Source organism: Adiantum capillus-veneris, chromosome 21 (genome assembly GCF_014529385.1).
Source record: "Adiantum capillus-veneris isolate H3 chromosome 21, ASM1452938v2, whole genome shotgun sequence".
Lineage (NCBI taxonomy): Eukaryota > Viridiplantae > Streptophyta > Polypodiopsida > Polypodiales > Pteridaceae > Adiantum > Adiantum capillus-veneris.
This window is the reverse complement of record NC_140951.1, coordinates 42977132-43002923: the sequence shown is the minus strand read 5'-3', so window position 1 is coordinate 43002923 and position 25792 is coordinate 42977132. Positions and strand designations below refer to the sequence as shown.

At 44.9% G+C, this 25792-nt stretch overlaps 2 protein-coding genes across 3 annotated transcripts in view; one reads left to right on the top strand and one right to left on the bottom strand.

The window, feature by feature from the left end:
• Nucleotides 1–22858, bottom strand: part of LOC147430857 (uncharacterized) — a 36739-nt gene extending 13881 nt beyond the window's left edge. For both annotated transcript variants that reach the window (XM_086493398.1, XM_086493399.1), the window contains exons 1-2: nucleotides 22706–22858; nucleotides 21509–22624 (exon numbers count right to left, since the gene is read on the bottom strand). In XM_086493398.1, the coding sequence (XP_086349524.1) occupies nucleotides 21509–22624; nucleotides 22706–22714 (1125 nt within the window). In that variant the 5' untranslated portion in view covers nucleotides 22715–22858. The remainder of the gene's footprint in view (nucleotides 1–21508; nucleotides 22625–22705) is intronic.
• LOC147430858 (uncharacterized) lies at nucleotides 1902–3924 on the top strand. The gene has a single exon (XM_086493400.1). It carries the CDS (start codon nucleotides 1902–1904, stop codon nucleotides 3837–3839), a length of 1938 nt encoding a protein of 645 aa, XP_086349526.1. The 3' UTR covers nucleotides 3840–3924.
• Nucleotides 22859–25792: the final 2934 nt, after the last annotated feature.

The following is a 25792-nucleotide window of genomic DNA, read 5'->3' as shown; positions in this document are numbered from 1 at the left end:
AACTGACTATAGATTGTGTTGAATTCATTCAGATGATTGGACATAGGTGTCCCTTCTTTCATCTTCAAGTCAACAAGCTTCTTAAGCCAGTATACCTATGAAGCTGCACTCTGCTTCTCATAAAGATCACTCAGCTTTAACCATGCTTGATAAGCCGACATCTCGTCTGCTACATTGAAGTAAACGCTTTCTGCCAAAGTCAACATAATGGTAGAAAGTGCCAATTCATCCATTTCGCTCCATTCATCTTCGTCCATATCTTCTGGTTTTATCCCCTTGAGCTTTATAGGTTTTATCTGCTTCTTTTGTACCAACACGTGCCAAATCTGCTTCTTCCACAATGGGAAATTGCTTCCATCCAGCTTCTTGATATTGTAAAGGGCAGTGTCCTGTGATCCAGCCATAGCTACGCTTCACAATGGTTTACTTTCCTGGGAAAAATTCGGCGGAGTTTCCCCTGTAAACTGACCTCTGAACCAATATCAACCTGTCAAATGAACCAAGAAAGCTTCAGATTCTGCATAAATTTCGGCAGAGTCTCCTTTGTAAAATGGCTCTGGTGTACTCAAAAAACAGACCAAAAAACAGCTCAAAAAACATTGTCTCTCTGACACTGTAAGCTGCGGGTAAACCTGTCCTGCACCTGTACTGTCTCTCACAGTCCTGTCACTGTCCTGTAAGCATAGACTATGACAATGCCTCAACGGCAGTAAAGCAAAGATGCAATCCCAACTGTCTAACTCACAGTCAATACATCCTAACTGCCTATCTAAGGGTGCTCGAGGGATCACTCCAAGACCTGTATCACCGAAAGGATCTCAACATTCGAGAATCCCCCAGCTCAATAAAACCTCACTCGACCCTCAACAAAGGCTGCAGTAAATCTGACAGTACATAGACTTCCCACAAAGTCATACATCCACAAATTTCCCACTGTATGTTGTAACCGCTACGGCGGTTGTTTGCTACGTGACTCACAGCCAGCAAACCCTCAACAGACATACATCATCTCTAACAATACATCCCATGTGGAAGTACCTGCAATGTCAGGATGAAATCTGGAATATCAAGCAGCAAACACAAGCTACCTGATGAACTAGTGGATGTCGCCTACAGTCTGTGTGTAGATGCGCCCGTGTCGTATGTGACACGCCTCCAAGAACTGTGAGCCGTCCTTCGATGTGTAGACAACCACAAATCAGCACTCTGGGAGTGTCGATATCCTCAACACCTGCAGTCGTAGGCCGAAAACCCCAAATTTGTAGAGTCGGATCTGCACCCGTCGAGACCACGTAGTCGAAAATGGCTTGCGCAGACCTTTGTCGAAGCCGAACGGTGGCCGAGATGACCTCAGAATGAAATTCTGACAACACCAAGCCCTTCGGGCTTACCCACGAGATTTGGGGCCGTGTCTTCGCCTGTCGAATTTCACTCCAATCTGAGTTGCTGACTCTAGCCTCCTGCAGTGCTGCCCCGAGCCTCGATCTGAGCTCTGATACCAGTTCAAGGAGTACGAGCGGAAGTGCGACGCGAGAGAGAGTGCGAGAAGAAGAGCAAGACGATATGGTGAACTCGCTCTACTGTAATGTGTAGAGAGAGCATAGTGAGTTCTTATTAGGTTTTTACAAAAGAATATGTGTACATACCTGGCGGCCCGTCCACTTACCTGGGCGACCACATTGGGCTTTATACCCCAACAGAAGAGGCCTACTCTCAAAAAGACAGGTATTTTCCTCGGTGATGACCTGACTCTCTCACAGCTCGCACATATGAGAGAGGTAATGCCAGAGATTACAGCGGCAAGGGAGAAGGGAAAGATAGCCTTCTACAAAGATGGACCGGTGGTGATTTTAGAGCGGCGTATTGCATGACGGTGCGAGACCTATGGGACCACACTGAAGATGGCTACCTGGAACTGTAATGGGTCTATGAGGTTGGACGTGGGCGCATTTGAGGAGAGTTTCAAAGACAAGGATATTGTGTTCTTCTCAGAGACTCATCAGGCCCCTGGACAGGTAATGCCACATGTGGTGGGATACATATGGGAAACAGCTCACAGGACAAATGCGAGATCTGAGAACGAGAGTAGAGGTTCAGGAGGAGTAGCAGTGCTATTCAGAGAGGAACTACAACCATTACTGCATATTGTACGAAGAGATGATCATGCTAGATATAAGTGGGTGAGACTGAGACCTGACACAGGTCGATTCCTATATATTGCCATATGTTACTTTCCTCTCAGTACATCAATGTATGCCACATCCAGAGGGCAGGCGCCTTTCTCTATCCTAGATGATGACATTTGGGAGTTTTCTAGGGATGGTGATATCATTCTCCTAGGGGACTTTAATGCCCGAACGGGCAACTCGCAGACAGTCTTCTACGACACTTCAGATGAGATGCTTAGAGAGCTGAATGTGGGTGAGTTGGGACTTGACAGATGCTCAGATGACAGAGAGCAAACGGAGTATGGGAGATACCTCATGGAAATGACGACTACACATGGATTAGCCATACTTAATGGCTTAAAGCGATTTCCTGGAGCAGCCGGTTTCACATGCTTTCCACATAGACATGGGGCCAGTACAGTGGATTATGTTATGACACAACCGAGCTTTATCCCCTGCATTCAGGATTTCACAGTGGGAGCCAGGCCAGTGGGTATAGCAGTAGACCATGCTCTCTTGACACTATCCGTTAAATTTCAGTATAGTACAACCCAGACATCAGGAGGCAGGTCACACACGCGCTATACATTTACTCCAGAGATTGATTTCGTTTATTCAGAGGAGATCTGGGACCGTCTATTGGAAGGCCCAGCTGGCACAAATGGTACAAGCCTCTCAGTGGAGGAGTGCACCACGCTACTGACTGAGACATTGCACGAGGCTGCATCAGTGGCATACCCACACACTCAGCCGGGCAAGAGACGACATTCTAGGAGCATGCCCCAGAATAGTTGGTATGATGAAGAGTGCAGAGAGATGAGGGACCAGCTTCAGAGGGATCATCTTTTAGGAGTCATCACTTACAGACAGTCTCGGATTGCTTTCCGACGCCTTATGCGACGGAAGAAGGGAGCTTACCTAGGCCAAATGGAGCGAGACTTGTATCAGATGTTCTTGAGTAGGGACTCGGGAGAGGCATGGCGTCTCTTCCATGAGCACTCCCCTCCCCCAGTGATTACTTCACCTAAGGTGTGGAGCCAATATGCGACATCATTATATACGGTTCCTGGACAGGAACCCCTTCCAGACCCTACCAAGCCTTGCCAAGCTACGAGCACTTTCTTTACACCTGAGATGGTACAAAGGGCCATCGACAGAATGAAGATCGGGAAGGCATATGATCATGACAATCTAGTATCGGAGCACTTTATACATGCCAGGGATATGCTGATGGAGGTTCTCGCAATGTTGTTCAATCGTGCCATGTGTGAGGGATTACCTGAGACTTGGAGATTGTCTAATATTGTGCCCATCTTCAAGGCTGGTGACCCTACAGAGCCTGGGAACTACCGCACTATCATGGTTGGACACACATTGGCACGGTCGTATGCATCCATCCTGGAGCAACACTTGAGTAATTGGGCAGAGGGCGAGGGGGTACGAGCAAAGGGTCAAGCCGGCTTCAGGAGGGGTTTCTCCACTCTTGATCATATTCTGACACTCAGGGCCATCATTGAGGAGGGCAGAGCACGTGGGAGACAAATATATTGTAGCTTTGTGGACTTTCGTAAAGCATTTGACATGGTACCAAGAGCTCGATTGATGCGCATACTAAAGGAGATGGGGGTGCCCATAGAGGTGATTTGGGGGATTATGGCTTTGTACAGATGAGTGATGGGACGAGTACGCACTCCGGAAGGGGTATCTGATTTAGTTCACTCTACCATTGGAGTGAAACAGGGCCCATTGTCTCCTACTCTATTTGGTATGTATGTTGATGAGGTGTCTGATTACATCGATAGAGAGGGTGGCAGAGGTGCACAGCTGGCAGGGACGTGGATCCCATTGTTGCTATATGCTAATGATATTGTGTTGATATCTGACTCACCAGAAGGTATGCAACGATAGTTGGATGCACTACGCAATTTTGCAGAGGATAGTGGATTGTGTGTAAACCTAGGTAAAACCAAGGTTATGGTGTTTAACACCACAACGCAATGGGTCAGGAGATCAGTACCCACTTTCAAATATGGTCAGGAGATTGTGGAGTATACAGATGCATACACTTACCTGGGGGTAGTCTTTACTGGGCCGAGATTTTCCTTGAGAAGAGCAGCAGAGACTAGACTAACTAGAGCTGGTGCGGCTCTGGGAGGAATGGAGAGGATGTGTTCACAGGTTCAGTTCCAGGAACCTAGGACAAAGTTATGGCTCTTTGATACTTTGGTTGCCTCTACTATGTTATATGGGTGTAGGTTTGGGGACCTTCTATAGGCCAAGATGGGTGGAGGCGTATGGAGAAGCCCCTGGTATCTATGATCTCTCGGCGGCTGATTAGAGCCAAGGTTTCTGTACCGCATGATATCATTCGAGCGGAATTAGCTGCCCCCCCTATGGAGATTGAGGCGCTCACAAGATCAGTCTCCTTTGTACACAGTCTGTGGGATACTACCAGAGACAGATATGCCAGGGTGGCTCTAGAGTCCTCCAGACAATTAGCTCTTAACGGGGATACATCATGCTGCTATGCTCAGATAACATCATGGTTTCAGACACATGGTTTCACCATGGACAGGTTGCCTCCTTTTCAATACTCTCTTCAGACACCCTTGAGGTCTCTGACACGGGTAGAGATTAATAGACTCATCCGTCACGATTTAATCCAGTTGGACACGAGGAGGACATGGATAGAGCCGTTACAAGAGTTGGGCACAAAGATGGCTTTCTATAGAGATCATCTTCTCCACCTCACGGGGGATGGGTTTGTAATTCAACCTAGCTATATGGACACGCATCTTTCGCATGGTTTGCGTTGTGCCATTGGCCAGATACGCACGTCCTCACATCAGCTCGAGAGATTGAGACTGGCAGATTCAGAGGGACACCAACAAATAACAGAATATGCCGCTTATGCCATCTAGAGCCAGAGACAGAAGTACATTACATATGTCATTGCACAGTGTACTATGAGATACGAGGTCGTTTTCACTGTCTATTCAGAGAAGGTTTTGGGCCTCTATCTAGGGTCATGAGTTATGAGGATCAAAGATGTCTTGGGCTTTATCTACTTGAGTTACACAAGCATAGAGAAACCTTACTAAGGAGAGGTGAAGAGAGACATCCCCAGAGACAGATCACAGATTTCTTTACACTAGATACTGTACACCCAGAAGAACAGACAGAGGAGCAACCAGCGACGGTGGAGAGGTCTACCCGCACTACTGGCATTCTCATAGACCGAGCATTGGAGCTAGGGAGATCTAGACGACCCCGAGGGAGGAGAGGAGCTACACAATTTCGAAGGAGGCTATGGCAAAAGATTCAAGCCATACTCTTTCGTCGTCCAGAGTGCAGATGAAGATGGATCTCTACTCCCCTCCCATATTGTCTTCACATTGTACTGCTTAGTTTAGGATCCAGCAGTATTTATATTTTGTTATCCTAGTTTAATTTATTTTGTTAATCTGACTTTGTATCAGATACACCGCATTGTAACTTTCTGGTCTCATAGGTCACTTTGGCCTTTTGAAGACGTTAATATAACATTTCATTTCTCTCTCAGGTTATTAGGTTATTTTGTTACTCTGACTTTGTATCAGATCCACCACTTTGTAACTTTCGGGTCTCATAGGTCATTATGGCCTTTTGAAGACGTTAATATAACATTTCATTTCTCTCTCTCTCTCTCTCTCTCTCTCTCTCTCTCTCTCTCTCTCTCTCTCTCTCTCTATATATATTTATTTATTTATTTATTTATTTATTTATTTATTAAAGATCACTAATTTTTAAGTTTCTACTAGTGTGTTGCTATTGATTTCTCGCTTGGAGTGTCCAAGCCTGTTATTACAGTGGTATCAAAGCTCACAAAGATTCTTCTTCTACGGAGGATCCGATCCTTTTTGCAGCGCACGCTTTTTTTTTTTGAAAGAATCTTCGTGCCCTTACCCCGGACTTATTAGCCACTCCCACCCCTACTTCATCGCGCATTGGGCGCGCTCTCGTCTTCATCGCTCTGTCTTACAAGGCATAAGCCATAACGAACACCAAATTACACATGGGTTCTCGCGGAGAATTTGACAAAGATAACACCTCTCGGTGGGTAGGCAAAGAAGGGTTGAAATCCAACATGGGAACTGAAGAAAAGAATAAAGATTTGGGCAAATTTTCGACAGAGAAGTTCGCCACAGTAGAGTACAAACGTCAACTACAAATTGACACATTTGTGAAAAGATTGATCAAGTACTCCAGAGACCTAAGATTTGCGAAACACCTGAAGAATTACCCGATTGATGAGCTTTGCTCAAGATGGCGTGAGGCCATTGATTCTCCTCTCAAGTCAAGAGGAAAGCTAAAAGGACAGACAAGTGCAAAAAAGTGGAACCTGTACTCGCAGAAAGTGCGGGACAGAACTCTTGAAAAGAAGATGAACCAGAGAACCACCAGAAGATAAGCCAGAGAGAGTTACAGAGCAGCAGTCAAGTGCGGAAGAAAAGGAAAGACAAAGCAGAATTGGTACCGATTTTGTGGGGACCGCCGACCCTGCTCAAGTGAACGAAAGTATCGAACTTTGCAGAGCATGGGGCAAAGTGCGAGACCAAGAAGCCCTTAACTTCTTTAAGGAAGAAGCCAAGGCCAGCTTCAACCGAATTGGCGGCTCGATTTGGAATTACGTCCAAGGGAATGGGGCCACAGGCCGAGGTTGTTCTAGCAGAACCCGGATGGGATGTTGCCATTACACCTATCACATTGGCAAACTACGTTTGCACTGTCACAGGTATTTAGGGCAAAAGGACTTTTACATCATGCCTTTGGAAGGGTGTGACATCCTCTAAGGAATCCCTTGGTTCCCCAAGAACAATGCCGTGGTCGATTATAGGGCAGGGAAAGCCATCTTGAAGAATGAGAAGGCCAAAGAGATTGTACTTGATGGAAAACTGAAAGGCGAGTCCGTCCCCCTTGATGAAATCTAGTTTTTTTTTTGCCTATTCGATCTTCTTGAAAGAATTGAATGAAAAGGTCAAATATGTCAGACCTCAAAAACAAGAACGACAAGCTTTTTTGCAAGCTCACGTTGATTGTTTCTCTGAGGGCTTACCAGGCGAGTTGCCTCCTTCACGTCTTGAAAATCACACAATTGATTTGATTCCGGATAGTACACCACCGAACCGACCATCTTACCAACCTAGCCGAGCCCAAAATAAAGAAATAATGAACTAGAACAGATTCCCCATTCTGAGGATCGATGATATACTTGACAAACTTCAAGATTCTACTTGCCGAATTGATCTAAAGAGTGGTTATCCTCACATCTGAATTGCTCCTAGAGACGTCTACAAGACAGCTTTCAAGACGACTTTTGAGTTTGTATGAATATTTGGTGAAGCCATTTGGCCATACAAAATCTCCAGGTACATTCAACCGCATGATGGATAGGATTTTTAAAGATAACTGATCATTTGTAGGCACTTTCTTTGACGGCATTATCGTCCTCTCCAAGAATCAAGCAGAACACAGACACCACCTATTGCAAGTTTTCTAGGCACTGCGGAGGCATCAGTTGGTTATAAATGCGAAAAAGAGAGACTTTTTTTGCCTGAGATACAATTCTTGGGACACGGTCTCAGTAGAAGGGGTAAAGATGGCCAATACCAAAATGGAGACTATTCGTGATTGGCCTAATTTGAAGAATGTTCATGAGGTTCGAAGCTTTCTAGGCTTGTGCTCATATTATCGGCGATTCATTCAGAAATTTGCAAAGATAGCTTCTCCTCTGCATATGCTGACTCAGAAAGGAGTTCCTTTTACTTGGGACCGACAGAGATTGCAGCCTTTCAAACTCTCATGGAAAAGCTGACAACGAGACCAGTGTTGGCCTTGCCAGACTTAGAAAAGCCATTCGAAGTTTACTGTGATGCTTGTGATCGCAGTCTGGGAGCAATCTTGATGCAAGAAGGTCATGTCATAGCCTACGAGAGCAAGATGTTTTCACGTCCTAAATTGGTTGCACACATTTACGAGGAGCAGCTATTGGCAGTTATCCATGCACAGGCGACACTATCTACTCGAAGCAGACTTTACCGTCTTTATAGATCATGACAGTTTACGTTACTTCTTGTGTAACAAACTTGGACACTCCAAGTCAAGAATCAACCGCGACAGCACCAAATAACCACTTCAAAACAATTCACAGATCACAATAGATTTGCACTGGCCCGGCGGAGTTCCGTGCCTAGAGATATTGGCCCCATAGACTGGCGCCCCTTTCGGTATTTCTTTTTATATTGATCAATCATCAAAGTACAAGAGAGCGGTTAGGGTTTCACTCTCAGACTCTGCGTCCAGATGCTCTGAGAAGTGAGGCCCTCACCACTAATTTAAAGGTTACAAGGGATGCCCAAAAGCAGAGCCCCAAAAGCTTTTAAAATCAAAAGCATCAGTTCTCTCTCTCTCTCTTAGAGAGTCTTTTCTCTTTTTTTTTTTTTTAAAAAGCAAAAGCAATATTCGCGTCTCTCATCATTTTCCAAAATTATTAAAAAAAAAAAAATTTTAATAATCCGTCTCCGCGATTTCCGGAATTTAGGGTTTTTGGCGAAAATTAGGGTTTGCAGGAATTTTAGGGTTTCTGGCAAAAATTAGGGTTTCTGCTCTCCGCCACGTCATCACTTTGTGACATACCCCCCTCTTGAAAGCATTGTAATCGACCGCGATTACGCCTGCAAAACCGACAAAAGCCATAAACCGTCTTAGCAGACACTGACTGTTAGTACCTACGTACTAGGAACGCACATCTAGCACATGTACAAAATCGACAGTCACATCACACGACATCACAGGACATCACCAAACATCACAGGACATCACATGACATTCAACATTCATTCGGATCTTAGACCATGATTTATCGGCAATGTAGCTAGCAATCACATCTAGGTCCAATCGGGACCTCATCGATGTCCGATTGACTAACCCCTATTGCAACCATGTCTATTCGAGATCAATCAAACCAAAAATGCTGCAATCATTTCGGCTATCAGTTCCTGCACTCACAAGAAGTCAAGAACAAATCAGTATCATAATCAAGAATTCCATTTCATAAAGTCATCCAGCAGAATACTGTCAGCTCTCAGTATCCCTGAAGCTCAAAGAGATATCAGTGACTTTAGTATCAAAATCGAGGCATCTGTTGACAAAGGAGCGGAGTAACTCCCCTCTTGTGCATCCCACTGCACCAGATCTTCGGCCAAGCTGAGTTCTGGGTTCCGTTTGGAGTAGACTATGCTAAACCAAAACATCGAGGTAAAGTTTCACAATCCGAGGAGTATCTGCTAGGTCCTCCTCCTCCATCCACTTCGCATCAAATGCAGGAAAGTTCTTGAACTTAACCAAGAACCCCCCTTCGGACTTTACCTTTCTTCGTATCATTATGTGCCAAAATCTGTTCAGGAACAAGGATCTCCTCGTTTTCTTCCACTTTGGGTTGCTCGTCAGGCTCCCCATCATCAGGCACATCACCCTTAACAGGTTTCAAGAGACTCACATGCAATGCATTGTGAATCCTCCAAGTATCTGGCAGTTTCAATCGGAAGGAGACATCATTTATCTTGTCAGTAATCTGGAAAGGTCCGTAGTATCACATACTAAGCTTTGGAAAAAGCCTCTCCTTTCCCTTTTTCTTTCTTAGGTGTGCCTTCTCAAAAGTAAGAGCACCCAATCATGCTCCTTCAGTTTCCAGTCGCGACGATGGCGATCTGCTGCCTTTTTCTGTCGTTCTTGAGACTCCTGCAAAGTCTCGCGAACCTTGGCAAAAGCCGTATCCAAGTCTCGCGAATATTCATCAGCTTCAAATTTCTAATCTTTCGTGCTCATGAAGGATGGAACCTTCGCAGCAGTTTCAACAATCTCTCATGGCGTCTTCCCCGTCGAAGAGTGTATCGTGTTATTGTAGGCAAATTCCACCAAAGGTAAGTTCTTTTCCCATTGAGTCTTCTGATGCGAGATACAAGACTTCAATAAATCTAAAATCACTGAATTGGCAATCTCAGATTGCCCGTCAGTCTGCAAGTGGAACGATGACGAGAATTGCAACCGCGTGCCAATGTTCTCCCAAATTGCCTTCCAAAACAAACTCATAAATATGGGGTCTCTGTCGGAGACAATCGTCTCAGGCGTGCCATGTAATCGGAAAATCATCGTGATCATTCTGTATTCTTGGGAGATCAAAAAAAATGAAATCCATTTCAATATTTTCCGAGGGGCGGGTGGGTTTGGGTAAAGGCTGTAACAATCCCTGTGCCTTATGCCTGTCAAACTTGACCTTCTGGCATACCAAGCAACTGCGCACAAACTCTTCCATATCCTTCTTCAGTCTCCGCCAAAAGAAATCTCTCTCTACCCCTCTCATGGTGGTAGCAATGCCGCGGTGACCCGTAAAAGGTGGACAGTGGCAATCGATCATAACCTTTTCCCTCAACGGCTGTGTAACTCACAACATAGTCTTTTTCATCAAGTAGCCTTCCCGAAGGGTGTATCCAGCTACTGTCTCCCCATCCCGTATCCGTGTGAAAATATCTGCAAAACCTGTATCTGTGGCATACTGATCGACCATATCCTCGAAGCTCCTATGATGTATCGCGGAAATAGCCAGAACCAACGGTTTCAGAGACAAAGCATCTGCCACCACATTCTTCTGTCCCTGCACATGGACAATCTGGAAGTGGAACTGTGACAAGATGTTCACCCACCGCATCTGCAGCTTTTCCGAAAGCTGCTTTTGTAACAAGAAGTAGCGCAAACTCTGATGGTTTGTAAAGACAGTAAAATCCGCTCCGAGTAGGTAATGCCGCCACTGAGTAAGAGCATGGATAACCGCCAAAAGCTCTTTCCCATAGATCTGTGCTGTCATCTCCGGCCTAGAGAACAAACGGCTCTCGTAAGCTATGACATGGCCTTCTTGCAGCAAGACCGCACCCAGACTACGACCACAAGCATCACAATATACTTCAAATGACTTCTGCAATTCCGGCAAAGTCAAAATAGGTCTCGTAGTCAATTTCTCTTTCAATGTCCGAAAGGCAGTCACCTCTGTGGGTCCCCACGAAAAAGGTACTCCTTTCTGTGTCAAGGTATGCAAAGGGGAAGCAACCTCTGCAAACTTTCGTATGAACCGCCTGTAGTACGAACACAGTCCCAAGAAGCTTCTAACTTCATGGACATTCCTCAAATCGGGCCAATCACGGATAGTCTCTATCTTGGCCGGGTTCATTTGCACTCCTGCTGTTGACACAATGTGTCCCAAAAAATGTATCTCTAGTAGGAAAAATTCACTTTTCTTTGCATTAATCACTAACGTGTGATCTCGTAATGCCTGAAAGACTTGAAGCAGATGATCTCTATGTTCTGCCTCATTCTTGGAGAAAACAATGATGTCGTCAAAGAAAGTGCCAACAAATAGTCTGTACTCTCGAAAAATCCTGTCCATCATCCGGTTAAATGTCGCAGGAGCATAGGTTAAGCCAAAAGGCATCACCAAAAACTCAAATAACCCAAAAGTCGTCCGAAAAGCTGTCTTGTAGACATCTCTTGGTGCTATCCTGATCTGATGATATCCACTCTTCAAGTCAATCCTGCTAAAGCACGAGGATCCCTGTAACCTGTTGAGTATATCATCGATCCTAGGAATCGGAAATCTGTTCTTGATGGTGATTTCGTTGAGAGTGCTATAATCGATGCACATTCTCCAAGATCCGTCTTTCTTCAAAACCAACAACACTGGAGAGCAATACGGTGAAGTACTAGGCTGGACAAGACCCTTTTCCAAGAGGTCTTTCACTGAGTTCATAATCTTTTCATTTTGTACTCGGCTCACACGATAAGGTGGTCGATTCGGTGGCGTGCTTCCAGATATCAGATCAATGGTATGATCTTCAGGCCCTCTCAAAAGCAATCGGCATGAGCGTGGAGAAAAAAAATCTTGGCATTCTTTTCTTCAGGTCAAAACATATTCAACCTTTATCCATCGTTCAGTTCTCCCAAAAGAATGAGTAAGAAAACTGAAGTTCATCAAGTACAATCTCTAAACCCTTCATTTATCAAAGTCGCTTTCTCGGCCCGGTAGTCAACCACGACGTAGTTCTTGTGGTACCTAGGGATCCCGAGTAGAACGTCACTCACGTGCCCTGAACACCCCTGTCATTGCAAACGAAGTTTGCCAATGCTCGGTGTAATGGCAACATCCCATCCGGGTGCCAGTCGAACTACCTCCGCCTGTGGCATCAGTCTGTCGAGCGTAGTTCCAAATCGAGCTGCCAATTCAAAGTGAAAAGAAGTTGGCCTTGGCTCCTTCAAAAGAGCTTCCTGATCCTTCGCTTTGCCCCGATAGCGGCAAAGTTTGTACTTTCATTCATTAGATTCGGTGCAGGTCCCACGCCATGTGGTACCAGTTCTGCTTTTCTATCTGCCTTTTCTGCCACATTCCTCAGCTGCTCTCGAACTCTCAGACCTGTCGTCGTCTTTATCATGCTGTTCTTTCTGTGCCGTATCAGGGCACTTCGCGGAAATATGTCCATGTTCCCCGCATCCAAAGCACTTCCCCTCTCTGATGAAGCGAGCTCTCTCCTCAGGAGTAAGCTTGGGTCGTGCATCCTTTTTTTTTTTTTTCTCTGGGTTGCTCTTTTTCATTCTACTTTCATTCCCAGAAGTCTGTTCGGCTCGTTGTGTCATTGCCTCATCTGTGGGGTAGGTCAGACTACCAGAGTGAATGGCAAAGCCCCGCTTCGCATGACTCATCAACTCCTGAATAGAAGCCGACTTCTGTTCCAAGCAGTGATCTCGGATCTCTGTAGGTAGACCCAAGGTAAACCACTCAAACTGTTCTCTGAACGAGATCTTCTTGAATGAAGAGGCGGGTAGAAAAGAGCTCCAGAATCTTTCACAATAAGAATTCACTGTATCGCTCTTGGTCATCCGAAGATGGTTCCAAGCAGCTCGTATATCTCGCTCAAACTCTTGAGTCAACCAAGAAGAAATAAAAAGCCTCTTGAATTTCAACCATGTAACTTGCACAGTCTTGCTTAATAGAAGCGTGGACCACCAAGTACGAGCATTCCCCTTAAAGTAAGAGGTAGCTCTCCGAATCTTGGAGTGCTCTGAATAGCGTCCTCCCGCGAAAGCGATGTCAAACTGTTGTATAAAAGACAAAGCCTTCGAAGCATCTGAGTATCTTGAAAAGTATCAAACTTGATCGAGTGGCCACCTTCCTTAAACTCTCGGACTTTCTTGCTTTTATCTTCGAGAAAGTCATACTGGTTGGCTTTGTAAAAATTCTTCTTGTTCGCATAAAACTTTCCGTCATCGGAATCTGAGCTGTCTGTAGACGAGTCCTCAGTAGAACTGTCAGTCTCTGGGCGAGATGTAGCCTTCTTTGCCTTTTTCTTGCCCTTTCCGAAGCTTTGTTCCTTGCTTCGCTTTTTGCTTTTTCTGTCTTCTTCGCTCGAATCCGAGGAGCTAGAAGAACTGTCAGAAGAAGAAGAAGAAGAACTGGGTAGGTCTTCAAACTTGACGCGCTTCTTCAATTTCTTTGCCTTGTCAAATGTCGACCGACGACCTAAATATCTCGAGAAGTCAGTACCTTTGTTCTGCTTTTTGCCGTGCTTTTTGCCTTTCTTTTGCATGTCGAAAAGCTGAGCAATCCGTGCATCAACCACGTTCTCCAGTTCCTTCTCCGTATATTTCTTGGAGGCAGAAGGTTTCTCGAGAGCGGGTTTCGGGAGTGGTGTTGTGGTTCTCTGCCACTCCATCTGTACCTCTTTCAAAGAGGTCTGGTTCATATATTTTGCCATCTTCGGGTCCTTGGCAAAATTGAGCATCATCTTTGTTGCATCACAAATCAATTGACGACGCTCCATCTCTCTTTGCTCCGCCTGAGTAGGCCGAGGCGGGCCATACTCTCTGTCTGAATCTTCGTTGTGATCCCAGCCCGCATCTCCAGATGCAGAGGGAGTCGACTGATCATTGCCTGAAGCCATAGGTGCCGCAGAAAAAAAATTTCGAGGATCGGATTTCCCGTAAAAGAGAAATCGGCCGTGCTCTGATACCACTGTAACAAACTTGGACACTCCAAGTCAAGAATCAACCGCGACAGCACCAAATAACCACTTCAAAACAATTCACAGATCACAATAGATTTGCACTGGCCCGGCGGAGTTCCGTGCCTAGAGATATTGGCCCCATAGACTGGCGCCCCTTTCGGTATTTCTTTTTATATTGATCAATCATCAAAGTACAAGAGAGCGGTTAGGGTTTCACTCTCAGACTCTGCGTCCAGATGCTCTGAGAAGTGAGGCCCTCACCACTAATTTAAAGGTTACAAGGGATGCCCAAAAGCAGAGCCCCAAAAGCTTTTAAAATCAAAAGCATCAGTTCTCTCTCTCTCTCTTAGAGAGTCTTTTCTCTTTTTTTTTTTTTTTAAAAGCAAAAGCAATATTCGCGTCTCTCATCATTTTCCACAAAAAAAAATTATTTTATTTTTTTTTAATAATCCGTCTCCGCGATTTCCGGAATTTAGGGTTTTTGGCGAAAATTAGGATTTGCAAGAATTTTAGGGTTTCTGGCAGAAATTAGGGTTTCTGCTCTCCGCCACGTCATCACTTTGTGACATCTTGTCACAGAAGCAGCTTTCGGAAAAGCAGATGTGGTGGGCTAACATCTTGTCCCAGTTCCACTTCCAGATAGTTCAAGTTCAGGGACTAAACAACTTAGTGGCATATGCATTGTCTCGAAAGCCCTTGGTTCTGGCTATTTCCATAATACATCATCGAAGCTTCGAGGATATGGTAGATCAATGCGCCACAAATCTTGATTTTGCAAATATCTCTCACCGGATACAGAGTGGAGAGACAGTTGCAAGCTATTCCATACGGGACGGCTATTTGATGTGGAAAACAATGTTGTGTTTTACACAACCGCTGAGAGAAAAGGTTCTGATAAAGTGTAATTGTCCACCTTTTTTGTCCTCGTCCCACCCCCAGTCATATGGGTAATTTGTGATAGCCAATTCACTGGCTTTGGATTTGTTGAAGTCTTCTATTTCGGATTAGAAGACTCAATGGGAAACGTATTTGCCCTTGGTGGAGATTTGCCTACAACAACACAGTTTATTCTTTGGAGGGGAAGGCGTCATTTGAGGTATTTGAAGAAAGATACATTAGATGACTACTGCCAGAGGTTTTGGGATACTTATTGGCCAAAGAAACCAGATTGAGCAGGTTTTGTTGTGGTTGGCCAAAAAGAGATTTGAGACTATTGTCTGAACCATAAGTCTGACTCCATTCAGTGACTTATGGGACATGCTAAGCAACAATTTGGAATGCATGCTGGCTCATTGACTTATCTTCCAAACAGGATAGTATCCACCTCAACGAGGCAAGAGTCCGCCAGATTGAAGAGAATGAATCAAGGAAACCGGATGACAACTCATCACAAGATTCTGGAGAATCAGATGGTAGCACATACGAAAGTTCCGACGAGCTAAGGGAGCCAGATGCAAGTTCCTTAGAGGATTCCAGAGAAGAAAGGGTATCAGATGAAAGTGCCTCTCAGAGTTCCGATGATTGAGACTGACTTGCCAATGAACAGGGGAAGCTAGCGAAGCTACCCATAGGTCCCACGGCACAAGGAAAGAAACGAAAAGGGAATCAAGTGGTAGATCAGAGAATTCCCTAGACCCAGGATAAGATTTTTGAGCAAATCAGTATGATCTAGATCTGGATACAGCTTTTGCACAAGTGCACGAGGCTCTTAGAAGTCTCAAGCACGGCATAAGAAGGCAACCAACAAGAATTGACGCAACTTGCAACTGAAGGAAGATGATTGGGTGCTCTTACGGTTTGAGAAGGCATGCCTAAGGAACGAAAGGGAAAGGAGTGGTTGTTTTTCCGAAGCTAAGAACGCGGTACTATGACCCTTTCCAAATTCAAGAGAAGATAAATGATGTATCCTTCAGACTCAAGTTGCCAGATACTTGGAAGATTCACAATGCTTCTCATGTGAGTCTATTGAAACCTTTCAAGGGTGAGGTGCAAGTCGACACGGAGCTTGAGGAGCAACCTAGAGTATAAGAGAGCGAGGACATACTCGTTTCCAAACCGAGACTGGCTCACAAGGAAAGGAAAGTGAACGGTAAAGTGATACGACGATTCTTAGTGAAATTCAAGAACTTTCCGACATTGATGCGAAGTGGATGGAGGAGGAGGACCTAGCAGATATTCCTCAGATATTGAAACTTTACCTTGAGATTTTATGTCTAGCTTCAACATCCCATGGATCAGCACAAGGTTGAACCTGGTGCAGACAGGACTGCACAAGAGGGGAGTCACTCCGCTCCTTTGTCACAGGTTACCCAAATGGAATAAAGTCACTATTTTTTCTTTGACATGGGAATTCTCGAAATGAATCTGATTTATGTGTATTCTCACATGTGAGTGTTTGAGTGCAGGTTTGAAAGATAAAATGACTGCTCCATTTCGGTCTTGAGATTCTATGGACATGATCGCAATAAGGATCAGTTAATCTGGAACCTTGGCTCGCTGCTGCCCCCGCTCATCCCCTCGCCTACGCTCTGCACCTCGCCTCCCCTCTCTCTCGCCATCGCTCTCCCCCTAACTCTCAGTGCGCTGCCCAGCTTGCCCACAGCCTGCGTTCTGCCCCAACACGCAGCACCGCAGCCAGCCCAAGCCTCAGCCCGCCGCGCTTCAACTCGCCCGCCCCTGCTTCGCAATCCCGATCCCTCCGCATCGCCCCGGCCCCCACCCCCCTTGCCTCGGGTCTTGCTCGGCTGAAAGCGTCATTACTCTTGACGTTCTCGATGTGCTTGGCCAGCAGAGGGCCACCTCTCGTCTTCGTCTTTCCGCCCTTCTCCAGGGCAATCCGCAGCAGACACTAATGGACGCTCATGCTCCACCTCAAAGGGACTCTCAGGAAGCCCCCTCGCCCGACCCCGCTCAGCCCACCATTCGACTTGCTCTATCCCTGACAGAGCAAGCGAGCCTAGCCGCAGAGATTGAACGCCAACAAGATCTTGGACGTTCAGTTCCTCGGACACGCCTACTATTAGATAGAGTTTGAGACCTCAGATGGCGTCCAAGGTCATCGCGGTACCCTTGACCATCCGAGCAGTTTGAGCCCATTTTCGATAGTGGAGACTGGTTTTGACCCAGCTTCAAATGTTCTGGTAGAGGAGGCAGACCTTCCCATCTCCGTCTGCTTTCCTGGTTTGAGGAGGGAGTACCTACCACTTTTGTCCAGGATAGGCTCAAAGATTGGGACTGTCCTGGAGACACCTCGCACGGCAGCCTCAATAGCTACCAAGGCGGTCGGCATTCCCTCATTACATGTTCTGGTTAGAGACACCCACACTCTCCCGAAGGTCATCCTACTTCCTCGGGTGAGTGGGGGTTGGTTCCGACAGAGCATGGAGGATTCGGGCCTATCGAATCAGTGTTTCATTTGTCGACAGATGGGCCATCTTACGAAGGCCTGTCCATGGAGGAGACCCCAACCTACACCACAGGCCCAGCCCCAGCCCTCAAGGACTGTCCAGCAGCAACAGGCAGAGTCACAGAATACGTGGGCAGAGCCACCCTCCAAGCCTAGGGCTCAAGAAGAGGAGGGCTGGCAGCAGGTTTGTGATCGACGTCGGCAGGGGCCACCGCGCCAGCCTAGCACTCAAAGTGTTCCTCAGGCTCCTGCCCTTTAGCATTGGGTTCCCACGGGGCCCAATTCGACCCTCTTCAGCAAGACAAGGTCCTTGCTCCAGCCTCCACCTCAGCCTCACAAAAAAAGAGCAAACGGATTGTCCCTCGGAATGTCCCTCAGAAATTTTTGAGCTAACTTGAGTTGTTTTGCAAATATGTTGTAATCAAGAAGGGGGGATGTCACAAATTGCTGATGTGTCAAGCTATTGAAGAACGGAGCCGACTTGCAGATCCCGGTCGATGGGCCTAAACCCTAGAAGCAACAGAAGAAGTTGCACCAACTTACAAATCCTCGCCGAGTGGGTCTATTTTTAAAGTTGTTTCGCCAACTTATGGGACCCCGTCCGATAGGGCCCAAGTGACCTAAAGAGAATAAGTAAAGCAAGACAATTGCGTGGGGAGCTGATGACGTGGCAAAGCTATACGGAATCCCGGATTTCACGTTGGCATGCTGACGTGGCAACTGTATGGATTTCACGTTGGCATGCTGACGTGGCAGTTGTACAAATTTCCGTAATTTTCGCTGACAGCACTGACGTGATAGTATGATTTCCACATTTTACGCTGATGACGGGCACTGTACGGATTTCCGCAAAACTTGCTAGCATCTTTTGGCACTTTTGGACCAGATGCTTTTGTGTTTACTGCTTTTCATGTAACTGCTTTTGAGCCCAAGGGTCTTTAAATATGTGCAGAGGGCTCAGTCTCTAGCACGCTTCAAAGAGAAGGTGTAGAGCGCGAGTATCGGCATTATACTGAGTTCATATAAAGAAATACCGAAAGGGGCGCCAAGGTTTGGGGCCAATACTCTCTAGGGTGGAATTCCGCCAATAAGTGTCGCATGTGCTCTCTCTCTCTTTCAATTTCAGTTGTTATTGAAGTGCTTAAAGTTGTTCAAACTGTTCTTTTGCGTTGGCAAGGGGTGCCCGTCTTGTGACACTCTACTGAAGCTGAGAAGATTTTATTCCAACGCTAAACTTGCTTCGTCCGATGCCTCAAATTGAACTTTGTAGCACCCTCTTCTTAAGGGAAAGAACCTTCAGGATCCTAGGAATGGGCATTGTATGAAAGGTAGCTCTAAAGGAAGTCCAAAAGCTGTGGTGATGACAGCCTTTCTCCTACCACTTTGCATGTCAAACAACATACCTCTACAACACTAAATTGTGAGTAAAACTGTGTGTATCTGCTAACAATCTGATCCCAATGGATACACCATCAGAACCCATGATAAAGAGCAGCCTCACCTCCTCTGAACCAACCAAAAGCAACCAAAGGACCGAAGATGGCGACCCGATGAAATTCCCTGCTAGGGTTTAATACGCAATGTTTCATACGCGTACTGAATGTGTTTTTGGGAATCAAGAATAGAATACATCAACTTTTTTAGATATGATTTTTTCATAATGACAACAAAGCGGCATCATGCACCTCCTCAACGAGTCTTTAATGTACATGAATGTGAACCACGAAGTTTTAAGGTATGTAACAAAAAACGTTAGAATAGAATACATCTAGAGAAGTGCTATACGTTTTGATACGGGATGTCCCGTATTTCAAATAAAATAAGCGCATTTTTGCTGCTATGCCTACTAGGATAGCGGCTTACGTGAGTCTAGATCAAAACAAGAAGAAAAGAAAAAAGAAGACGATGAAAAAAGAACAAAACAACTCTCGCATAGGCACACACCCACACAACCCATATACGAAAGGAGAAAAACAAACGGGAAAACAAACGCAAAGAAGAAACAAAGAAAACAAAAACAAGTTGCGGCTGACTCACCAACACTACTCGAGCAGCATACAAGCGAAAGACAATCAACAAAAAACAAAAGAAACAACAAAACAAGAAAAAGGGATACAAAGGGGAAAGGGGGGGCAGGGGGGTTGCAGGGAGTTGAAATCATGCACCGTGGAAGGCAGCATTGTCCACCGTGTCCCGTCTGTATCCCAAGTCTATAAGCAAGAGAACCGGATCTGTTGCTGTCCCCTACAGCAAGTGCGACCCCGAAGAACAAGTGCCGAATCACAAAGCCATGCTGCATACCAGCCAGTGTGACATAAAAAACGCGTTTCATGCAGATGAAACCCCGAAACCTATGAAACGTTTTGCCGAAACGCATGAAACAAACATGCAGTTTTTATAAAACGTTTCAAATTGGGGTTTTTTTTCCTTTTTCTTGAGGTCTAGCTCTAGTTAACAGATAATTATGGTCCCTAAAACCTATGGTTTGTGACATTGAATTAAGTTTGAACTTTGTTCAATAGAAATACTTTGCTAAATGAATCAATGATGCATCAATTATGATTCATGAAACTAATGGCTGTGTTTTAACTTTCATCAATACTGAACATCTCTTTGATCGGGCTCGCTTGAAGTCGCTTCTAAGCAGTGAGCACTGAGCAGTGAGCACGTCTCTCTCTCTCTCTCTCTCTCTCTCTCTCTCTCTCTCTCTCTCTCTCTCTCTCTCTCTCTCTCTCTCTCTCTCTCTCTCTCTCTCTCTCTCGGACATTAAAGTCTAGAGTCATGTGTGCTACATTGTATACATATTTATCATATTTTATTAATATATAATTTCATGTCGTTTATGAAACCTGTTTCATGTTTTCGACGCTATGAAACAAAACGTTTCAAAACCTCGAAATCCCGAAACGACCGAAACCACGAAACGTTTCATGTCACACTGATACTACCAGCTCGACATGAAAGCATGCAAACTGCATGCCAGACAAAATGAGCATACGGGCGAGATACCGGCATACCCAGAAGCAATGTCGCAAGCACTCAGCAATCCGTAATGTACATCCCTGACAAGTCAGGTCATGGCCAGTCCAATAGCCCAAGTGCCAACAGGCAATCCTTACGAACTAACATCCAAAAGAAGTAAGAGATGTGGCGGCTGATGCCCAGATCCCAAACGCATGACCAGTACTATGAAAGGAAAGCATGTAAAATTCTCTAATCAAGCCAACGCTGCAAACTCCAACAACGATAGGAAGCCCTATCAATACATAGCACGATGGATTGCCCAATGTGCACAAAATACTCAAAAAAGGAGACACTATCTCTTGGTGTCCCACAGAATGGGAAAATGAATGGGCTGCAAAGTGATCAGGAAAGTGCGAAGGGTGCTTTGTACCTTGATGGCTCTAACCTGTAGCGACCACCATCCTCAAGGGCCGAAAAGACCATGGAACCACACCATGGATAGGTAGGGTAAGTAGCCGTTCAACTGAATCCATACTCCATGTTTTCCTCTAAATAAGAGAGAGACATTCTACAACTTATCATTTTCATGTGATCTTAAAAGTGCAACTCAAAAACATACTATGCACCCAAGACACAAACATTGCAGCCATTTTTCACACAATATTAGTTAGGCACATGCTATTTACCAATTAACCACTTAGTGAAAGATCCATATCAATGCAAAACCTTCACTCTTCATCATTTATACCTGTAGCTCTCAAGAACTAAGCGATCCAATAATTTACCTCCCTCCTTCCACCCCATATCCCTTTATTAAACCTACCCTTGAAATTCACCCTTGGCTACTGGTGAAAAGCAAAGAGCTTAATAGAGAAGGAACTAACCGTTACTAAAGAGGAGACAGAGGCAAGAGCAGCAGCCTGCTGTGCAGCAGCCTGATGTGCAGCAGCCATAGCTGCTGCAACACCACTATCCATTCCTACAGGAGGAAGATCCCAAGCTCTGGTTTTTCTCCTTTCAGGAGACCTTGCAGGTGGTGATGGGGTTCTAATGGCAGCATCTGATCTGCGTCTTCGAGGAGAATACCCTCCGAGCCCAGAACGCCTGTATCGAGAGCTTCCCTCTCTCTCTTTGCTGGAACGATCTTTATCATCCTCTTTCTGATGTGGTGAAGGTGATCTTCCCCCCTTGTTTGCCCTTGGAGACATCGAAGGGGACCTTGCTCTCGTTGACGCCCTTTGCTCACCGTCAACCCTAGCCCTTTTCACCTCCTTCTCTTTGTCCGCCTTTACAGAGCCTTTTTGATGGCCCGACCTGCTAGAGTCCCAATGCCTGTCTCGACGATAACTATCATGGTCTGAATACTCATCAGCACGATGTTTCTCCTTTCTCTCATCATCCCTCTCATGATGCTTCTCCCTCTTGTAGAAGTCACCATCATCTTCTCTTTCCCATTTCTGAGACTTTTCAAACCTCCTATGCTTGTCATGAGACTTTTTGTCATCAGCATCTTCTTTCCTTCTCTTGTTCTCTCTCGATGACAGTTTGTCTTTGCTCTTTTCCTTCCGTTTAGACCGCTTCTCATGATCTTTCTCCCTTCTTCTGTGTTCATCCTTGTGTTTTCCGCTTTTCTCCACCTCAACCTCCATATGCCTCTCATGGGTTGCATCTCTAGTGTGCATTTCCTCATCTTCTGTGCCAAGGACTGCAAAATCCCCCCTCTCAGTAAAATGACCTTCCATGGCCTGTGACACATTCAGGCTACTAAGGGTCTTTCCAAGATCTACAGGTTCCTTTTCAGGGGCATAGCCACCATCACTAGACTGCTCACTCTTGCCAGAATCGTCAAAATTGAAACTCATATCTTCGTCTGAAGAAGATGATTTGCTTTCAAGTCTCTGTGACTTCTTACAGTCCCAGTTCCAGCCTCGAGTACGTGCACAAGAAGTGTCGCCGCTGCTCATTGTCGACCTCTTCGAGGAAAGCCCCACGACAAAGCACTAAGCATGGAAACAAAGTCACGCATGTCAGCTTACTTTCTTCACGACATAGCTTGCATTCTTGCAGGCCTTCTGTCTTACCTGCTTCATTCATTGAAACCCTAATCTGCTCAGAGCATGTGTATCTTGAAGCTGTCTGAGTTCATCGTCTGTATTGTCTAATTAAGTCGGGCTCCTCAAAAAAAATGCTGAACATTATTAAAGAAAATTGCGCGTGCTAAAAGAGAGAGAGAGAGAGAGAGAGAGAGAGCGCTCTTTTGTTTTTGGAGAATTACCTATTATTTTGAAATTACAACACACACCTGTAAGGTGGAGGCAGTTCAACAGTTAAGGTGAGTCTTCCCGGTCAGATAAGGTTGGCCAACCCATCATATGGACTAGGGGAACGACCCCTAAGGGCTACATATCTGAGCTAGACACAAGGGGCTCTTGCTCTACCAAGTGAGCTAGCACTCGTTGAGAGAGAGAGAGAGAGCTTTGCATAGAATAAGTTGCAATGAAGTTATGAACTTTGTGCCTCCACTTTAAAGTACATATTCTCTGCCCATCTAAAGAGTTCTTCTCTTTTAGATGCACTTCACTCTGTCTCTAGTGCTACATGACCTGCGCTTTACCCTTGATGATCTTTGTGCAGGTCATGGCATCTCCTTAGAAAACTCTTTGCAACCTCTCTAACACTCTCCTGCCATGTCCCTGGCGTTGGAAACCTCCTCCATCGATGCAATTAAGCAAACCCTCTTCAACGCAAGAAAGGGTCGATTCCAGTGTAGTCAAGAGTAAATTCAAAAAAAACAATATAATCAAGGGCACTTTTTTAATGTCTTGATAGGTTAACATATTGGAACTTCAATTTTTTTCCCTTTTGCATGGTCCTCATCATGCTTTGACCCTGGCATCACCATAGCACCTCACTATTTCCCTCCGCCTAGCACTCCCTCCCCATAATTCTCTTTCGTTGTGATCTTTGATTTGCACCCTCTCACAGTGTTCTCTGATCTACCCCCCCCCCCCCCCCCCCCCCCCCCCAAAAAAAAGAGCGCTAACACCAAAGCCAAAGACTTGATACTTACACATCTTCCTCTAGAATAGCCATGAGGGCTCAGTCAAGGATGCATGCTTTCTTTTGTAAAAAGCCAATGATTTGTGTTCTAGTAGTGTAAACAAGAACAGGGTTATAACTAGGTGAGAAAGTGGCCACTCCTCTAACTAATGAGTCCTCTTGACCCCCAACCCATACCCTTTTGCAAGGTCAAGACTAGTGTAGACCATATATTTTGTTTGTAATAGTGTACATGTGGAGAAGGTCAGAACCAAATGAGAGTGTGGCTTCTCCTCTAGCTAGTTGAGCCTCATACTCGAGATTCACCCAAAGCCCAACTCTTTTGCAAAGTCAAGTCCAATTTAGACCATATATTTTTTCTAATAGCATTCATATAGATGGGAGTAGAACGAAGAGAGTGTGGCTTTCCTTCTAACAAGTTGATTTTCTTGCTTGGTATGGACCTCCCAACTCGTACCTGGTTTGCGTCCCCATTAGTTTTAATGGTGTTTTGACTCAACTTGATATGTGGTTTGTTTAAGGATGGAACATAAGAAGATGCACAATCTTGTTTTGAAGCCACCGACAAGAATATGGAAGAAATTTGTGTTGAAAAGTTTTACATGTCCTTATACACAACACACATTCTCCACCATGCTCATGATCTTTCTAGCATGTTCAATGCAAAGTTTGTCTTCAGAGGATAGTGGACTACTCTTGTAGAATCGTAAGTGGACTTTAGTAGGTGCTCTGACAAATAAGCGTGATTGTTTTATTCATCCAAAAGATTTCAATCCAACAAAGTCAAAAAGAGAAAAATAAATCATTATTTTGAAAGGATACCTAGTTGGTGATTAGAGCTGGAGAAAAATGCCCTTTACAAACAAAAAAAAATATTGACTTTTGCAATGCAGCAATGGCTTTCTTTTTTTGTTGCATCTCCGTATAGAAGGTGTCAAAGCCTCATCAGTAATCCAAGTTCAATAGTCCTCTTCTGGTTGAGGAGGAGAATGAGAAGGAGGCTACCATTGACCCAAATGAAGAGCATTGATAATCTATAGAGTTGCAGACTCTCGAAGTGAAGTGACCCTTAAGGAAGATTAGGCCAATTTCATCAAGCCCACAATATCCCACTCTCGACTCTTGATCAACGCCAAAAGTCATGATGCTCCCTTGCAAAATTGAACTATTCCAAGTGCTTTACTTCATTTCTTTACCAATACATTCTATAACACATGATTGATGAGTTCTTTACTATCCTTTTGTTGTGCTCTATGAATTTATCTTCCATAAATAAATCGATATAAGTCCAACATGCCATTGTTTTTCTTCTTGAATCTACCATGAATTGTGTGCTTAAAATATCTTATTCTTGCAATATAATGTGTCTTTTTTCATGCCTTGATTATACCATATTGACAGTGAGTTGTATGTCTGCATAATATGGAGTATGATTTTACAAAATTTGAAACCTTAGGATTATTTTATTGATTAATTGTGTACCGTGTAGTGAGTATTATAATTAAGACCCCAGTGTTACCATGTAAGTTGTAGTGATGTTTATGAACACACTTAGGACCGTCGGGGCACCTTTTCCCTCATTAGGAGGTTTTTTCCTGGCACATTGTATATACGCCCGTCACTCTAAGGCTTATCTTTGTATTTGCTCGCGGAGCAATACTCTCTTTGTTGTGTGCCTTGAGCTTCTTCATCTTCTCCAAGTTCTGTGTGCATCCTTGCAACCCTAACTCCAACAATTGGTATCAGAGCAGATTGCATCCTCTTGAGCATAGTCACCAATGTCACTGGCATCCCCTTGCTCACTTTCCTATAATTGGGTGAGCTTTGGTGAGTTTCATTAGGTCAAACAATACTTCGGGCTCAGAATTTTGATTCAGGCTCATTTTGGCCTTTATTTTCACTACAGGTAGTATTGCGTAGGCAATCTTGTCCTTTTGTGCAAATTTTTTGTCAATGAAATCTTTTACATAATAGGTCCCTTATAGTCCTCTTCAGGTTATGCTACATACCCTGTGTTAGTCCTACTTCGTTTTTTCCTCTTTCGGAGCAGTTTTCACATTGGGTGTAGTCACTCGCCATGGCTGACAACAACACAGATGTTTTCAAGA

Coding starts and splice junctions, on each gene's coding strand:
- LOC147430858 (XM_086493400.1), top strand. CDS start 1,902: ATGGCTACCTGGAACTGTAATGGGTCTATGAGGTTGGACGTGGGCGCA.